The sequence below is a fragment of the Pongo pygmaeus genome, chromosome 7, assembly GCF_028885625.2.
Source record: "Pongo pygmaeus isolate AG05252 chromosome 7, NHGRI_mPonPyg2-v2.0_pri, whole genome shotgun sequence".
Taxonomy (NCBI): domain Eukaryota; kingdom Metazoa; phylum Chordata; class Mammalia; order Primates; family Hominidae; genus Pongo; species Pongo pygmaeus.
Genome location: NC_072380.2, coordinates 40,037,376 through 40,055,387, shown reverse-complemented (window position 1 = coordinate 40,055,387; position 18,012 = coordinate 40,037,376). Strand labels below are relative to the sequence as shown.

Below are 18,012 nucleotides of genomic sequence, written 5' to 3'. Positions count from 1 at the left end.
TAGAGACAAAAATAGAATACAGTGTTGCTGTAATGGTGATGAGTAAATCACTTTTAATTTTACTGTAAAAGATAAAAGACAAAAGTATTAAAAATAACTGTAACTAAAAATACGTTAAAAGATACACAATATGAATAGAAGTGAATTGTGACAACAATAACACAGAGTGGAGGGGGGAGTAAATGTGTAGTTTTTTTTATGTGATTGAGCTTAAATTGTTAATAGCTTAAAATGAACTTTATAACTATAAGATACTTTACATGAGCCACAAGTATGTAATCACAGACACGCAATACACAACTATACAAATTTCACACACACAAAAAGAGGAATCAAAGCAAATAAATACACGATGATCCATGCAAATACATACATAAATAAAAATATTCCATGTAAACGCTAGCCAAAATGGAGCAGGAGTGGTCAGACTTATATCAGACAAAATAGACTGTCAAAAAGTGTCACAACAGACAAAGTCTTTATGTTATGATAAAAGAGTCAATGCACCAGAAAGGTATCACATCTGAGCACCCAACATCTGACCACATAAGTATATAAAGCAAACAGTGACTGAACTAAACAGAGAAATAGATATCAATACAATGATGGTAGGAGACTTCAATGTCACATGTTCAATAATATATAGAATATCCCAACAGAAGATCAATAAGAAAACAGAGTTTGAATCATACTAAACACCAAATGGACCTAACATAGACGAAATACACGAAATATTCCACTCAACAGCAGCAAAATGTGTGTTGCTCTCAAGTTCACACAGCTCTTTCTCCAGGACAGATCAAATGTTATATCATAAAAATAAAAGTTAACAAATTTAAGAAGATTGAAATCAGAATAAGTATCTTCGCAGATCACAACGGGATGAAAGTAAAAATCAATAGCAAAAGGAAAACTTGAAAATTTACAGTATGTGGGAATGAAACAAAACACTAGTGAACAATCCTTGTGTCAGAGAAGAAAACAAAATGGAAACAAATACCTCAAGACAAATGAATATGAATATGCAACATGCCAAAAATTATGGGCTGCAGCAAAAGCAGCACTAACAGGGAGGTTCATGGTGATTAACACTTGCATTTTAAAAAATGAGAGAGAAAGATTTCAAATAAACAACCTATCATTACCCTTCAAAGAACTAGAACGAGAAAAATGAACTTTGCCCAAAATTAGCAGAAGAAAAAAAATAGCAAGTATTAGAGCAGAAATAAATGAAATGGAAAACAGAAAAACAAACAAACAAAAATCAGTGAAACTAAGAGGTGTTTTTAAAATGGCAAACAAAATTGATAAAACATTACATAGAAAAAAGAGAGAGAGAAAATGCAAATAAATAAAATCAGGAATGAAAGGAGAGACACAAAATCTGAAAAAATATGAGAAATTGATGAGAGATATTGGTCTGTAGTTTCCCTTGCTCGTAAAGTCTTCTGGTTTTGCTACTGGGGGAGATGCTGGCATTATCGAGTGAGTTAGGAAGTCATACCTCTGCTTCTATTTCCTCAAAGGTATGGCAGAGAATTAGCGTAATTTCTTACTTAAATGTTTGGTTACATTCACCGGTGGCTATATCTGGGCCTGATAGCTTATTTAACGGAAGGTTTTTAATTATTGGTTTAATTCTTTTAGTATGTATAGGCCTATTAGAATTATCTGTTTCATCTCGTGTGAGTTTTGTTTTATTGAGTCTTTCAATGATTGTTTTTTATAAAGATTATAAAATATTTGAAAATAGGGTTATTCACAATATTTCTATATTATCACTTATATGTTCATTTGATCAGCAGTTAGCCTTCTTTCATTTTCATACTAATAAGTTATGTCGTTTTTCCATTTTTCTTGGTATGGCCAGAGGTTTATCAATATAATTGATGTTTTCAAAGAACCAGTCTTTCATTGATTTTCCTTTATTGATTTGCTTTTTTTTTTTTCTATTTTATCGATTTTTACTGTACTGTTTTCTTTTCTTTGTTTATTTTGGATTTACTTTAACCTTCTTTCCCTAGTTTGCTAAGATAAAAGCTTAAATTTCTGACTTTAGATATTATATACGCATTCAGTGCTGTGCATTTTTCTGTAAGTTTTGCATTTGATAGGTCCCACAAATTTTGATAGGTTGTATTTCATTTTTATTTAGTTCAAAACTATTTTAAAATTTCTCTTGAGACTACTTTAACCCGTGTGTTATTTGTGAGTTTGTTGTTTAATCTCCAAGTATTTTAGGGCTTTACAGTTCTCTTTTTGTTACTGATTTTTAGTTCAATTTCATTTTGGTCTCAGAACATACATAGTAGGGTTTCATTGCTTCACACTTGTTAAGGTACACCGTAAGACAAAGAATTTGATCTACAATTGAGAATGTTCTGTGTGGTCTTGAGAATAATGTTTATTCTGCTCTCATTGTATGGAATATTCTCTAAATATAACCAGATCAAGTTGACTGATCATGGTATTAAGGTCAATTATACACAGTAAATTCTCATTTAATATTGTCTGTCTGCAAGTTCTTGGAAAATGCAACTTTAAGTGAAACAATATGAGCAGGTCCTCAAAGAAAAAATTGTTTTTTCAACAATGTTTCATTATAATATTGATGAGAAAAGATGGTTTCATTGTATGTCCTTTCACTTCAAGTCACAGTTTTGAAGAACTTGATGGAATTAAGTGAGGACTTACTATACTTACTGATTTTCTACATGTTGATGTGTCAATTAGTAATAGAAGGGAGTTAGACTAGTCAACTCTTATAGTGGCTTTTTCTATTTGTCCTAGAAGTTCTATCAGATTTTGTCTCATTTATTTTGATACTGGTGTTACACACACACAAAGATCTTTCTCCAACTTTTTACTTTTAATTTACCTGTGTCTTTACATTTAAAGTGTGTTTCTTGTAGACAACATAGAGTTTGGTCTTATTTATTAAATTTCTTCTAATATACTCTGACAGTCTCTGTCTTTTTATTATTATTATACTTTAAGTTCTAGGGTACATGTGCACAACATGCAGGTTTGATACATAGGTATACATGTGCCATGTTCGTTTGCTGCACCCATCAACTCATCATTTACATTAGGTATTTCTCCTAATGCTATCCCTCACCCAGTCCCCATCTCCTGACAGGCCCCGGTGTGTGATGTTCCCCGCCCTGTGTCCAAGTGATCTCACTGTTCAATTCCCACCTATGAGTGAGAACATGCGGTGTTTGGTTTTCTGTCCTTGTGGTAGTTTGCTCAGAATGATGGTTTCCAGCTTTATCCATGTCCCTGCAAAGGACATGAACTCATCCTTTTTTATGGCTGCATAGTATTCCATGGTGTATATGTGCCACAGTTTCTTAATCCAGTCTATCATTGATGGACTTTTGGGTTGGTTCCAAGTCTTTGCTATTGTGAATAGTGCTGCAATAAACATACGTGTGCATGTGTCTTTATAGTAGAATGATTTATAATCCTTTATACCCAGTAATACCAGTATTACTGGTATATACCCAGTAATGGGATGGCTGGGTCAAATGGTAATTCTAGTTCTAGATCCTTGAGGAATCACCACACTGTCTTCCACAATGGTTGAACTAATTTGCACTCCCACCAACAGTGTAAAAGCTTTCTATTTCTCCACATCCTCTCCAGCATCTGTTGTTTCCTGACTTTTTAATGATTGCCATTCTAACTGGCGTGAGATGATATGTCATTGTAGTTTTGATTTGCATTTCGCTTACGGCCAGTGATGATGAGCATTTTTTCATGTGTCTGTTGGCTGCATAGATGTCTTCTTTTGAGAATTGTCTGTTCATATCTTTTGCCCACTTTTTGATGGGGTTGTTTGTTTTTTTCTTGTCAATTTGTTTGTGTTCTTTGTAGATTCTGGATATTAGCACTTTGTCAGAAATGTAGATTGCAAAAATTTCCTCCCATTCTGTAGGTTGCCTGTTCACTCTGATGGTAGTTTCTTTTGCCATGCAGAAGCTCTTTAGTTTAATTAGATCCAATTTGTGTATTTTGGCTTTTGTTGGCATTGTTTTTGGTGTTTTAGTCATGAAGTCCTTGCCCATGCCTATGTCCTGAATGGTATTGGATAGGTTTTCTTCTGGGGTTTTTATGGTTTTAGGTCTAACATTGAAGTATTTAATCCATTTTGAATTAATTTTTGCATAAGGTGTAAGGAAGGGATCCAGTTTCAGCTTTCTACATGTGACTAGCCAGTTTTCCCAGCACCATTTATTAAATAGTGAATCCTTTCCCCATTTATTGTTTTTGTCAGATTTGTCAAAGATCAGATGGTTGCAGATGTGTGGTGTTATTTCTGAGGGCTCTGTTCTGTTCCATTGGTCTATATATCTGTGTTGGTACCAGTACCATGCTCTTTTGGTTACTGCAACCTTGTAGTATGGTTTGAAGTCAGGTAGCGTGATGCCTCCAGCTTTGTTCATTTTGCTTAGAATTGTCTTGGCAATGTGGGCTCTTTTTTGATTCCATATGAAATTTAAAGTAGTTTTTTCCAATTCTGTGAAGAAAGTCATTGGTAGTTTGATGAGGATGGCATTGAATCTATAAATTACTTTGGGCAGTATGGCCATATTGATTCTTCCTATCCATGAGCATGGACTGTTCTTCCATTTGTTTCTGTCCCCTTTTATTTCATTGAGCAGTGGTTTGTAGTTCTCCTTGAAGAGGTCCTTCACATCCCTTGTAAGTTGGACTCCTAGGTATTTTATTCTCTTTGAAGCAATTCTGAATGGGAGTTTACTCATGATTTGGCTCTCTGTTTGTCTGTTATTGGTGTACGGGAATGCTTGTGATTTTTGCATATTAATTTTGTATCCTGAGACTTTGCTGAAGTTGCTTATCAGCTTAAGGCTGATTTTTGGCTGAGACAATGGGGTTTTCTAAATATACAATCATGTCATCGCAAACAGGGACAATTTGACTTCCTCTTTCCCTAATTGAGTACCCTTTATTTCTTTATCTTGCCTGATTGTCCTGACCAGAACTTCCAACACTATGTTGACTAGGAGTGGTGAGAGAGGGCATCCTTATCTTGTGCCAGTTTTCAAAGGGAATGCTTCCAATTTTTGCCCATTCAGTATGATATTGGCTGTGGATTTTTCATAAATAGCTCTTTTTATTTTGAGATACGTTCCATCAATACCTAGTTTATTGAGAGTTTTTAGCCTGAAGGGCTGTTGAATTTTATCGAAGGCCTTTTCTGTATCTATTGAGATGATCACGTGGTTTTTGTTGTTGGTTCTGTCTATGGGATGGATATTAACATTGAACGTGATTATTGATATATTTGAATTAATATCTATTGTTTTATTGTTTTAGCCCTTGCTACTTATTGCCCTTGCTTTTCTTATCTTTTATCTTCCACTGGTTTTTTTTTTTTTTTTTTTGGCCTTCTCGGATTTTAATTGACCATTTTATATTATTCCATGTTATACTTCATTTTTAATTTCTTTTAATGCTTGCCCCAGTGTTTAGTGCCCTGAATTTGTCCTGTTTGCAGTTCACTAAGCTTCTTGGATTTGTATATTTATGATTTTCATAAAATTTTAAAAGTTTTGGGGCATTATGTCTTCAAATAGTCCTTCTCTCTCTTTCTTTCATTATTCTCTCCACATGGTACTCACAAAATGAGAATGTTGTTCCACTTGATAGTGGTCTTCAGGTCTCTTGGGCCCTGATCAAATCTCTCCATTGTTTTTGCTTTCTGGTCCTCAGATTCAACCATTTCAATTGTTCTGCCTACAAGTTTACTGCTTCTTTTTTCTCTCTTCCCAAATTCACTTTTAAACCCTTGTAGTGAATTTTTAATTTTAGTTATTGTACTATTCAGCTCTACAATTTGTTCGGTTCCATTTAGTAATTTCTATCTCTATCGATATTCTCATTTTGTCCATACATGTTTTTCTTGATTTTCTTTAGTTCTTTGTCCATGTTTTCCTTTAGGTGTTTGAGTACATTTTAAAGCCTTTGTAAGTCTGATTTTTGAGCTTCCTCGGGGATGATTTCTGTCAATTAATTTTGTTCCTGTGAATAGATCATGCTTTCCTTTTCCTTTTTAAGCCTTGTGAATTTTCATTGTTGAAAATTAGCTATTTGACTGTTATAACAAGGAAACTCTGATTATCTCCTCATCCACCTTACTCAGGGTTTCCCAGTTTCTTGATTTTCGAAGACTTAATCAGTTCATCCGTTTAGTGACTTACCAGGCTATTTTTTGCAAAGACTGTATTTTTTGGCTTTGTAGTCACTGAAGTCTGATTCCCAGAGTTTTTGTCCAGGTAATGTTTTGACAGTGACTTTTTGAAAAACAGGAGTTAATTTTTAACACTAATAATAAGTACATAGCCAAAAAACAAAGGAAACAAACACAAACAAAATAACTCTTCTGTTCAGTGCAGGCTGAGTCTGTGCTGCAGCACTCCTTTTACACTGAGCCAGACTTTCACTGAGCCTAGGAATTAGCCTCACGTGACAGCTCATTATCTTCTTTGATATTTTCTCGCATGAATCTTGCAATAATCATGCATATGGCATTCTAAGTTTTCCATATATCCACGTAATTTTGAATTTCCTTGTTAAATTCCTAGTTATTTTCTGGTCTGTTATTTGTTCTAAACATACTTGTTATATCAGCCTAGCAGGGCAGTTAGTCCTCCATGCTCTCCTGACAACATAATCGCCAGTGTAATCAACAATACTCCAACAAATATAGTAATTCCTTTTTTCCTCCCACCCCAACCTGAAGCAGTAAACCTAATGGCTTTCAAATATAGCTTCATCCTAGTTGAACTACCATGTTGACAAAGTTGGGTCAGGCTAGTCTAAGGTAAGAAATCAGTCTAAGGTTAAAAAGCCTGGACTTGCAGCCTTGTTAACATAAGTAGTTTTCACGAACAAAAGTTTACTTATATTTAACTTGCCTGAGGTTCACTTAGCTTCTTGGATACAAGTACTGACTTTCTTCAACTTGTTGAGAAAATCTGGGGTCATTATTTTTTCGAATGTCTTTTCTGTACATTCTCTCTTTCTCAATTTTATCTGAATTACCCATTAAATATATACAAAAAAAATTTATATTGCCTTAGAAACATGTAACTCATTTCATCTATTTTTCCTTTCTCAAATGTCAGAATTGTTTACTTGTTGACAAATATCTCATACAATTTTCTAGAATTATTCTGTCACAGCCAAAAAGGAAGTCCTTATTGCTGTTCCTTTTAATCTCCTTTTTCAGAGATTATTAATAATCTCAGAGATGTTTCTGAAACACTGTTGCTTACAGAAGTTATCTCCAGTATTTTTATCTCATCTCACTCTACACAATTGTATCATCCCATGAGTTACTTTGATTAGCTAAACAACCTATAAACTAAGTATGACCATTCCTCGATACCCTTAATGACACCAGCATCAAACACGCAGTGATATTGTCACATTAATTTTCCCACAGATAACTAAACCTCTGTCTATCCAATCTTAAATGCAGTATTTTCATGCTCTGTTCATTGATTTTTTCATGCAAATTTTTATAACTGTGTATATATAAAACACATTGATCATCATGCCTTTATTCATTGTTATTCACAAAAATTGATATTATGTAGCAACTTATTTTTCCTTTTATTGTTTATTTTGGGACCTTAAAATTAAAGCTACTGCTTTCCCAGCAATTTTCATTCATTAAGACTCACATCACCTATTTACCACATTGCTGCCTGGGTGGACTTTATAAAATGTGAACCTCAATTTTATTGCCTCACCAGACACTCAATAACATGTCTGTGGAGGGAATGTATGAATGAATGAATAATTGAATCAATAAGTAGCCTATGATATTGACAGGGACAGGAGGCAGAGAAATTTTAGGCAGAAAAGGGCAGGTCCCCAACTAAGGCTGACCCTCAAGCTGAAAAGCCTGAGACTGAGGCCCAAAGTGAGAACTTATATCCCTGTTTTCTCACTTAAATGTTGCCTTTTCCTAAACCACCCATGGTCCTATTCCACCCCCATCCTGTGCCTATAAAGACCCCAGACTCAGCTGGCAGAAAGGAGAAGCAGCTGGACATCAGGGACTATGGCTTGACATTGAAGAGAAGTGGCTTGATTTCAGAAGGACAGCTTGATGGCATAACTTCAGAGAAGAATCTGGCCGGAGATGGCTGGACTTCAAGGGAAGATTACCTTCCCATCCCGTCCCCTTTTCGGCTCCCCTTCCCACTGAGAGTGCATTTACCATACTTCAATTTGCTGGTAAATCCCCTGCATTTACCATACTTCAATTTTCTCACATGACTTCATTTTTCCTGGACACTAGACAAGAGCTTGGGAGCCATGAGTGTGGATGCAAAAGGCTGTCACACTGGCTCTTTGCCCTCGCTGGCAGAGAGCAACCACCTCACATGAAAAGGCAGAGGGCCCACTGAGCTGTTCACACTTAAGTTGTTAGCAAATGGCAGAGCTAAAGGAGCACTGTAACATGCCCTCTGGAGCATCAAGGGTCACTGGAACCTCTCCAGATGCAGCCACAGGGCCCGCACTGAGTTTGCTCCTGCCAATGTCAAAAGCGCTCACATTGGCCCCTGCACCCACTCACCTGTGTTCTCCCTCCTTCAAGGGTTGGAACACAGCAGGTCCCAGTGAGTGGAGTTTGCCACTGCTGGTACTGAAGCAGCCAGCTGGTTCCAGTGCTCATGCACTTCAGTTCCCGCCTCATTCACTCACACGCTCCCTCCTGCAAGGAGTTGAGAACTGCAGGTTGTGCAAATGAGGCACCCTTGTCGCAGGTCCCAAGAAGGGGTCAGGGAAATATCCTGCTTCAATATTGCCTTCATTTATAGAAACAAATAAAGCATAAATGTTATGCCATCACTCAAAATGTGATTGATTTACTATTATTTCTTAAAAAATTGCATTTATATTTTGCCATGTTTTTCCAGAGTTCATTGAGAATAAATACTGTATGGTACAGTTTTTTTAACAGCCTACAGAGTTTGTAATAATATGGAATGAAAATCATTTGTGTAGTTTTTATTATTCTATATGTGAATTTTAAAAATTTTGTTGAATGACATTTGTTGAAATTTATTAGTACTGTGGTCTAACTTATTTGAGTTAATTGAAGCTGAATATCTCTGAGAATATCTGATTATAAATACTGTGTAAGATTACAGTAGTCACTTCCCCTTATCTACAGTTTTGGTTGCACAGTAACAATCATGGGCAACCACTGTCCGAAAATATTAAATGAAAAATTCCAGAAATCAACAATTCATAAGTTTTAAACTGCCTGCTGTTCTGGGTAGCACGATGAAATCTCCCATTATTCCTTTCTGTCTCACCCAGGACCTGAATCATTCCCAAGTCCAACGAATACATGCTGTATATACTATCTGTCCATTAGTCACTTTGCCATCTTGGTTATCAGGTTCACTGTTATGCCGTTACAGTGCTTTGTTCAAATCCCCCTTATTTTACTTCATAATGATCCCAAAAGGCAAGATTAGTGAGGCCATCAATTTGTATATGCCAAAGAGAAGCCAAAAATTCTTTCCTTAAGGAAAAGCGTGAATACTCTTGACTTCATAAGGAAAGTATATTAATACATACATATTCCAAATATATGTAATAAAAAATGTATATCTATACTTACAAATGTGTATATTTATAAATATTTTAATATTTAAATAAACATGTATGTTTATATTTACAAATGTCAACATTTGACAAAATATACATACAAAATTTACATACACACATATTTTCCTTAATAAGGAAACTATTCATTGCTAAGATCTATGGTTAAAACAAATCTTCAGTCCATAAAATTGTAAAGAAGGAGAAAGAAATCTGTACCAGTTTTGCTGATGTATGTCAAACTACAAAAGTTAAGACTGCAGTGCATGATAAATGCTTAGTTAAGACAGAAAAGACATTACATTTGTAAGTAGAAGGCATGAACAGAAAATGTGTTCTGATTGACAGCAACGTGTTGCACCAGAAGACATTTGAACCTGTAGAAATACTTCAGCATGGAATTCCCTGAAATGAGTGAGCCATTTATTGAAAGTAAGAGATGGTTACACAGATTCAGGAATAGGTTTGGACTGAAAAACAGAAAAATTGCTGGAGAGCCTGTGTCTCCTGATGAAAAATCAGCTGCCACAGTCTTCTGGAAGAAGACCAATAGAACTTACAGTAATGAAAGTGCAAAGGAGGCACCGTGGCATAAAACATAGAAGGACAGTTAGTCATTGCTGTTACTGAGCCTGATTGATGAATTAATCTTTATCATAGATATGTATATGTAGGAAAAAGCATAGTACATTTAGAGCTTGGCGCTATCTACAGTTTCAGGCATCCACTGAGGGTTTTAGAATGTATCCCCCACAAATAAGGAGGGACTACTGCAATGTAGATGAAGCTACCATTCAAGATAACTTAGATTTGTTTAATTAGCTTTATATAAAACAAGCTTCTATTTTGCTTTAGAAAACAAACTTCCACTTACCAGATTTCTGAAAATTTCCATCATCAATACTACCCCCTGGGGAACCAAACTGGAATTTACAATCTGGAGGTTTATATCCAGGGAAGCATTGACAATTACCAAAATTATTACATATCTGAAACAGAAAAATACAGAAACAGTTTGAGTCATCTTAGTCTTTGTATCTGATATAAGGTCTTTGTATCTGATATAAATACCTAAATTTCATAGAATAATTATTTTTTCTTAAGATTATTATGACTATATAATATGAGAAATAGGTTAGAAAAAGTAGTAAAAATTTTGACAACATAATGGCCAGATGGCAAAATACCTACATAAAAGTTTATTTCTGGCCTCTATACACTAAGCATTTTTAATGTCTTCCTTGATCATCTTTAAAAAATAAGATTTAATAAAGTTGTAGTCTTCATGTTCAGAGAGGTTAAATTTTTTAAATGACTGTTATCTTATTTAGTAATTTGGAAACATTTTTGTCACTATTTGCACATTTTCTATTCATGCACTTCAATGTCTATACAAAGTATTGTGATAAAATAAACATCAATTGACTTGGCCACTTTAATTCCTTATCCTAGCCCTTTTTCAATACTTGACATTATTGGTCAATAATGTGTATTTTATTTTTAAGTAATTATATTTTCCATAATAAAATAACATATGTGCAAAGCAAATATTATAAATCAACAATCAAATACAACTTTATGATAAGCTTGCATTGCTAGAAGTTAACATTTGACAATGTTTCTGTATTATTCATGCCTTTGTATTAATATTTCAACAGTTTGGTATTTTCATTTTAAAATAAAACAAGTACATATTTTGTAAAATTCAAACAATAAAAGTGTATAGAACTGAAATTCCTCAACCACTATTTAAGTCCCATTTCCAAATGCTAAAGATGTTGTTTCATTCATATGTATCAAATGCATTTATAAATACATATACTCACACCCACAAACACACATACACATTAATAGATTTTTGCCAAATAATATCCATAACAATACACCATGAACTTCTTCTCATACCTGTATATATAAAGACATCACAGGCACATTTTAAAAATTAGACTCATAATATTCAATAGTGTGAGTATTCCCTGTAATTTTCCTATAGATATTGTGTCCTGTCCATTTATACTCATTTTGCTAAATTGTTTATACAGTATGTTGAAATTGATTACCTCTTTTCTACACATCAAAAGAGATTTCAATAAAGTGAGTTTGAATTATAGCCCTGAGTTCCATGAAGTAGTATTCTATTTTATATATCCATGTTTTTGTTGTTGAATATTTAGTGCACAGTATTTTAATATTAGAATCAGAATATCACATATGCATTTTTTTTAGATGGGGTCTTGCTTTGTTGCCCAGGCTGGTCTTGAACTCCTGGGCTCAAATCCTCCTGCATCAGCTTCTCAAATTGCTAGGATTACAGGCGTGATCTGGCCTTATGCATCTTTTTAACTTATTCCACAACTGTAATCCTCTTCTGAATTAATTTGCATTTATTTAAATACCTGAAGACAACAAAGGATCTCATTATTTTATTTTGCTAACTTTAAAAGAAACAGTCAGCCAGAGCAAAGCAACTTTAACAAAAAATGAAGAAAAATGTGATATTTTGGAGAATACGTAAAAATTGGCTCTCAAAGAGAAAAAAAAAAACAAGCACAAACCTTAGACACTTGCTGGCAATAATTCTAAGAACACACACACACAAAAGATAACCTTACGATATTCTGTACAGTGTAAAGAGACTAAATATAGCTTCAGATTCTTCCCTGATAAGACTAAAAGCAACTGTATAGTACAACAGAGTTTCAAAGTTTGAAGGTAAACCAAAATATGATAATTCTTCAAAAACAAAAGTGTCATTTATATGGAAGACCATCATTTTTGCATTTTGATATCAAGATATCTAAATGCATTTTCCTCACATATATATTTTTCTCTATATTTTCACAAAGTGTTATTCCAGTTCCCCACCGCTCCAATGAAAGTACAAGGACATGATAGAACATTTGATCTAGGATAGCAAATCTAAATATATTATACTTTTAACTGTAACATAATTTTAAAAACAGAATTAACATAATCCATATAATCCCTTATAATATCAGGAACTTCAAGTCAAAAATTTCCAAAAAACCACAAATGTTAGAGGTTTAAGGTAAAGGGTAGGTACAAGCGCAAAAATGGTCACTCCTTAACTGCATGTGCAAGGAGAAATAGGTTTTATTTAAGCTGGGCATAGAAATAGACAAATAAGGAAAAATAAACAAATGTTTAAATTCCCAGGTAACTAGGGTCCCCCCAGCCAAAACATAGTCACATTATAGAATTTACTTTGTATTAGGGCAATTCATGGCAAGATAAAACATTAAAAATGATTTATTAAAAATTTAAAAGTATGTTGAATTTTATCAAAAGCCTTTTCTGCATCTTTTGAGATAATTGTGACTTTTTTGTCTTTAGCTCTGTTTATGTGATGAATCACATTTATTGATTTCCATATGTTGAACCAACCTTGCATCCTGGAGATGAAGACTATTTGATTGTGGTGGATAAACTTTTTGATGTGCTTCTGAATTCAGTTGGCCCGTGTTTTGTGGAGGATTTTTGCATCGATGTTCGTGCAAGATATAGGCCTGACATTTTCATTTTTTGTTGTGTGTCTGCCAGATTTTGCTATCAGGATGATGCTGTCCTCATAGAATGAGTTAGGGAGGAGTTCCTTTCCAATTTTTTGTAATAGTTTCAGTAGTAATGGTACTAGCTCATCTTTGTACCTCAGATAGAATTCACCTGTGAAACTATCTGGTCCTGGGCTTTTTTTGGTTGGTAGGCTATTTATTACTGCCTCAATTTCAGAGCTTTATTGGTCTGTTCAATGATTCAATTTCTTCTTTGTTCATTCTTGGGAGAGTGTATGTGTCCAGGAATTTATCCATTTCTTCTGGATTCTCTAGTTTATGTGCATAGAGGTGTTTATAATATTCTCTGATGGTTGCTCGTATTTCTGTGCAGTCAGTAGTAATATCCCCTTTATCATTTCTGATTGTGTGTATTTGAATCTTCTCTTTTATCTTCTTGGTTAGTATAGCTAGTGGTCTATTTATCTTATAATTTTTTTCAAAAAATAAACTCCTGGATTGGTTAATCTTTTGAATGTTTTTCTGTGTGTCTCAATTTCCTTCAGAAAAAACTTCTGATAAAATTCAACATCCCTTCAAGTTAAAAACTCTCAATAAACTAGCTACTGAAGGAACACACCTCAAAACAATAAGAGCCATGTATGACAAAACCACAGCTAACATCAATGGGCAAAAGCTGGAAGCATTCCCCTTGAAAACTGACATGAGCTAGGGTGCCCTCTCTCACCACTCCAATTTAACATAATATTTAAAGTTCTGGGCAGGACAATCAGGCAAGACAAAGAAATAAAGGCATTAAAATAGAAAGAGAGGAAGTTAAATTATTCCTCTTTGTGGATGACATGATCCTATATCTAAAAATAACCGCATTGTCTCAGCCTCAAATCTTCTTAAGCTGATAAGCAACTTTAGCAAAATCTCAGGATACAAAATCAATGTACAAAAATTGCTAGCATTCTGATACACAAACAACAGTCAAGCAGAGAGCCAAATCACTAATGAAGTCCCATTCACATTTGCCACAAAAAAGAATAAAATACCTAGGAATACAGCTAACTAGACAGGTGAAAGGTCTCTACAAAAAGAACTACAAAACATTGCTCAAAGTAATCACAGATGGCACAAATAAATAGAAAAACATTCCATGCTCATGGATAGGAAGAATCAATATTGTGAAAATGGCCTCACTGCCCAAAGCTATTTATAGATTCAATGCTATTCCCATTAAATTAACATTGACTTGCTTCACAGAACTAGAGAAAACTATTTTAAAATTCATTGGGAAGCAAAAAAGAGTCCAAATGGCCAGGGCAATCCTATGCAAAAAGAACAAGCTGGAGGCATCGAACTACCTGACTTCAAACTATACTACAGGACTACAGTAATCAAAACTGCATGGTACTGGTACAAGGACAGACACATAGAGCTATGGAACAGAACAGAGAACCCAGACACAAGATCACACACTAACAACTATCTAATCTTCAGCAAACTTGACAGAAACAAACAATGGGGAATGGATACTCTATTCAATAAATGGTGCTGAGATAACTGGCTAGCCATATACAGAAAATTGAAACTGAACCCCTTCCTTACACCATACACAAAAATCAACTTAAGATGGACTAAAGACTTAAAAGTAAAACCCAAAACTATAAAAACCTTGGAATACAACCTAGGCAATATCATTCAGGACATAGGCACCAGCAAAGATTTCATGATGCAGATGCCAAAAGCAATTGAAACAAAAGCAAAAATGGACAAATGGGATATTATCAAAGAGCTTCTATACAGCAAAAGAAGCTCTCAACAGAGTAAACAGACAACCTACAGAATGGGAGAAAATATTTGCAAACTATGTATCTGAAAAAGGTCTAATATCCAGCATTGATAGGAACTTAAATTTATGAGAAGAAAAAAAAAACCCATTAAAAAGTGGGCAAATGACATCGACAGAAACTTTTCAAAAAAGACAAACATGCAGCCAACAGTTATATGAAAAAAAAAAAAAGCCTAACATCACTGATCATTAGAGAAATAAAAATCAAGACTACATGAGACACCATTTCATGCCAGTCAGAATGGCTATTATTAAGAAGTCAAAAAATAACAGATGCCGGCAAGGTTGTAGAGAAAAAAGAATGCTTATACATTGTTGGTGGGAGTGTTAATTAGTTCAGCCACTGTGGAAGACAGTGTGGTGATTTCTCAAAGACCCAAAGACAGAAATCCTATTCAACCCAGCAATCCTATTTCTGGGTATATACCCAAAGAAATGTAACTCATTCTATTACAAAGACACATGCAGGCATATGTGCATTGCAGCACTAGTCACAATAGCAAAGACATGGAATCAACCTAAATGCCCATCAAGGATAGACTTAATAAACAAAATGTGGTACACATACACCATGGAATACTATGCACCCATAAAAAGTATGAGATCATGTCCTTTGCCAGGACATGGATGGAGCTGGAGGCCATTATCCTTGGCAAACAAACACAGAAACAGAAAACCAAATACCACACGTTCTCACTCATAAGTGGGAACTAAATGATGACAACACATGGACACACAGAGGGGAACAACACACAGTGGGGCCCACCTGAGTGCAGAGATTGGGAGGAGGAGTGAGTCAGGAAAAATAACTAATGGATACTAGGTTTAATACCTGGGTGATGAAATAAGCTGTATCACAAATTCCCATGACATGTGTTCACGTATGTAACAAAACTGCGCCTCCTTGCACACGTACCCTTGAACTTAAAATGAAAGCTAAAAATTAATTCATAATTAATTTAAAAAGAAAAAATAAAAGAAATGTTTAAGTGTGAAATATAAGAAATAAGGAGCATATAATGTCAGGAACAACAAGCATCTTAATAAAACACAGAGATTATCACAATGTATTCAAAAGTGGAAATTAGGAAATAGAACAATACATATATCAGCAAATACAAGCAAAAATACACCACAATGAACATATCAAAAATAAGAATAAGAAAAATAAGATATATCAGAAATATATATATTTTTAGAAAAAAAATTAAAAGATGGATAAAATCACCGATTTTTATATAAAATAAAAATAAACCACACTTACATTAGAATACATTTTAACTTAATGGGTCAATAATTGGTGGGGGAAAAAGTTTAAAATATAATCAAGTATTCTAAGTCTTATAAGAACAGCAGGTCCAAATTCATTATTAGTTTTGAGCAAAAATTTTGGAAGCAAATATATTTACGTCACTTAACCTTGTCAATATCACAGAAACAAAATATAAAAAGTGTCCCAAATCACTCTATAATCTGAATTTTTCATGTCATGTTATACTCAGAAATTAATGTTAATAATGTCCCAATTAGTTAAATAAAAAGAGCTTGGGATAACTTATTTTTATTAAATTTTCATTAGATTTCATAATTGTTTAAGAAAGATTAATTGCAAAATATTAGGACACATATTTACTATTATATTTACCGAAAAGTTCTATGTACAATTTTTCAAATTTCAGTGAGAGAATTGCTTTGTGAATATTCTCATATCAATTTTTGTGTTTACTTTGTCACATACATCTCCTGACCAAGAAATATTAATGATAAGCTCTATAAAATTCTGAATGAGAAAACTGTTTACATAAGTAAGCAATTATAAAATGAAATTACTGTACATCCATTTACAATTTGTGACAATTAAAATTATTTTAAGCTTCAACAGCATTCTTTTTTATTTGTTGATAAATTTGATGTTAAAATTTCTAGTGATTATGTGATTTTCTTAAAAATCAATTTTTAATGCCGTTTTCCAAGTAATGCTGTAGCTTTAATTTCTAGAATACACAAGCACTTTAAGAAAAATCACATTGTAGTTAATTTAAATGTTATCAAAGTGGCATAAATCACACACAGATAGAATATTCTGGCCAATTCAGTCCCCCATTTCACATTGTTTAACACCCTATGCACTCTGAGTATCCAGAAAATACATTTCTCTGTCGTCTTTGTGTCCCTCTTGTTCACATAATTCTACAACTAATTTCTGAGAAAAATGCACAGGTGTTTGTATACTTCTTCGGATATCCTCAGCTCACTGGGAAATATCAGAAATTTCAAGATTTTTCTAATTATCCTTGCTGCCTACTGGGGCAATAGGGTCCCATGATCACGTTCTGCTCTGCTTTGTCACTCCTTGAGGATCCTTCTCATTGAAACAATATTTACTCTACAACCTCACCACCTGCAGGCCATCAGACTCAATATCTTGTGGCACACTTGTATGTAATCAGCAGTATAAATGTGGTCCAGTTATTAGATGAAAAACTGTGATTTATAAGTATTGCATTATTTTTATATCAAGATCATAAAACATTTCATACTAGCCTCCAAAATTCCACACACAGAATATTTAAGGAAACAAATTCATATATAATATAAATACAACATATCTCACTTGTCTATTAAAAAATAATAAACCAAAACTAAGGAGGGTTTATTCTAGAAATTAAAATATCATTCAGCTTTAGGAAATTCACTAATATGATTCATTCAAGTAAGATATTAATAGAAAAAAACACATGATATAATTAAATAATAAAAAATAATTCAATAAAATTACAGTCTTTCTTCCTAAATTTTTTAGCAAGTTAAGCAAATATTGGAAGCTTCCATGAACCTAGAATGAATATGATGTACATTATTAAACTTTAGAATAATTCAACATGGAATTACTAAGCTGAAAAACCATAAAAAACAAGTGAGACTTGTTAGTTCTTTAAGGAATGATAATTTCAAACCAATGATTGTCCTCTTTTCAAAGAG

General features: G+C 33.8%; 1 protein-coding gene across 6 annotated transcripts in view; it reads right to left on the bottom strand.

Annotated features, from left to right (window-relative positions):
* The window catches only part of ADAM18 (ADAM metallopeptidase domain 18), a 155,589-nt gene that overhangs the window by 20,944 nt on the left and 116,633 nt on the right, over window positions 1-18,012 (bottom strand). For 4 of the 6 annotated variants that reach the window (XM_054498862.2, XM_054498863.2, XM_054498865.2 and 1 more), the window contains one exon: window positions 10,532-10,646. In XM_054498862.2, coding sequence (XP_054354837.2) covers window positions 10,532-10,646 — 115 coding nt within the window. Of the gene's footprint in view, window positions 1-8,630; window positions 8,850-10,531; window positions 10,647-18,012 lie in introns of those variants that run through there. The other 2 variants (XM_054498864.2, XM_054498866.2) reach the window with 1 other exon arrangement.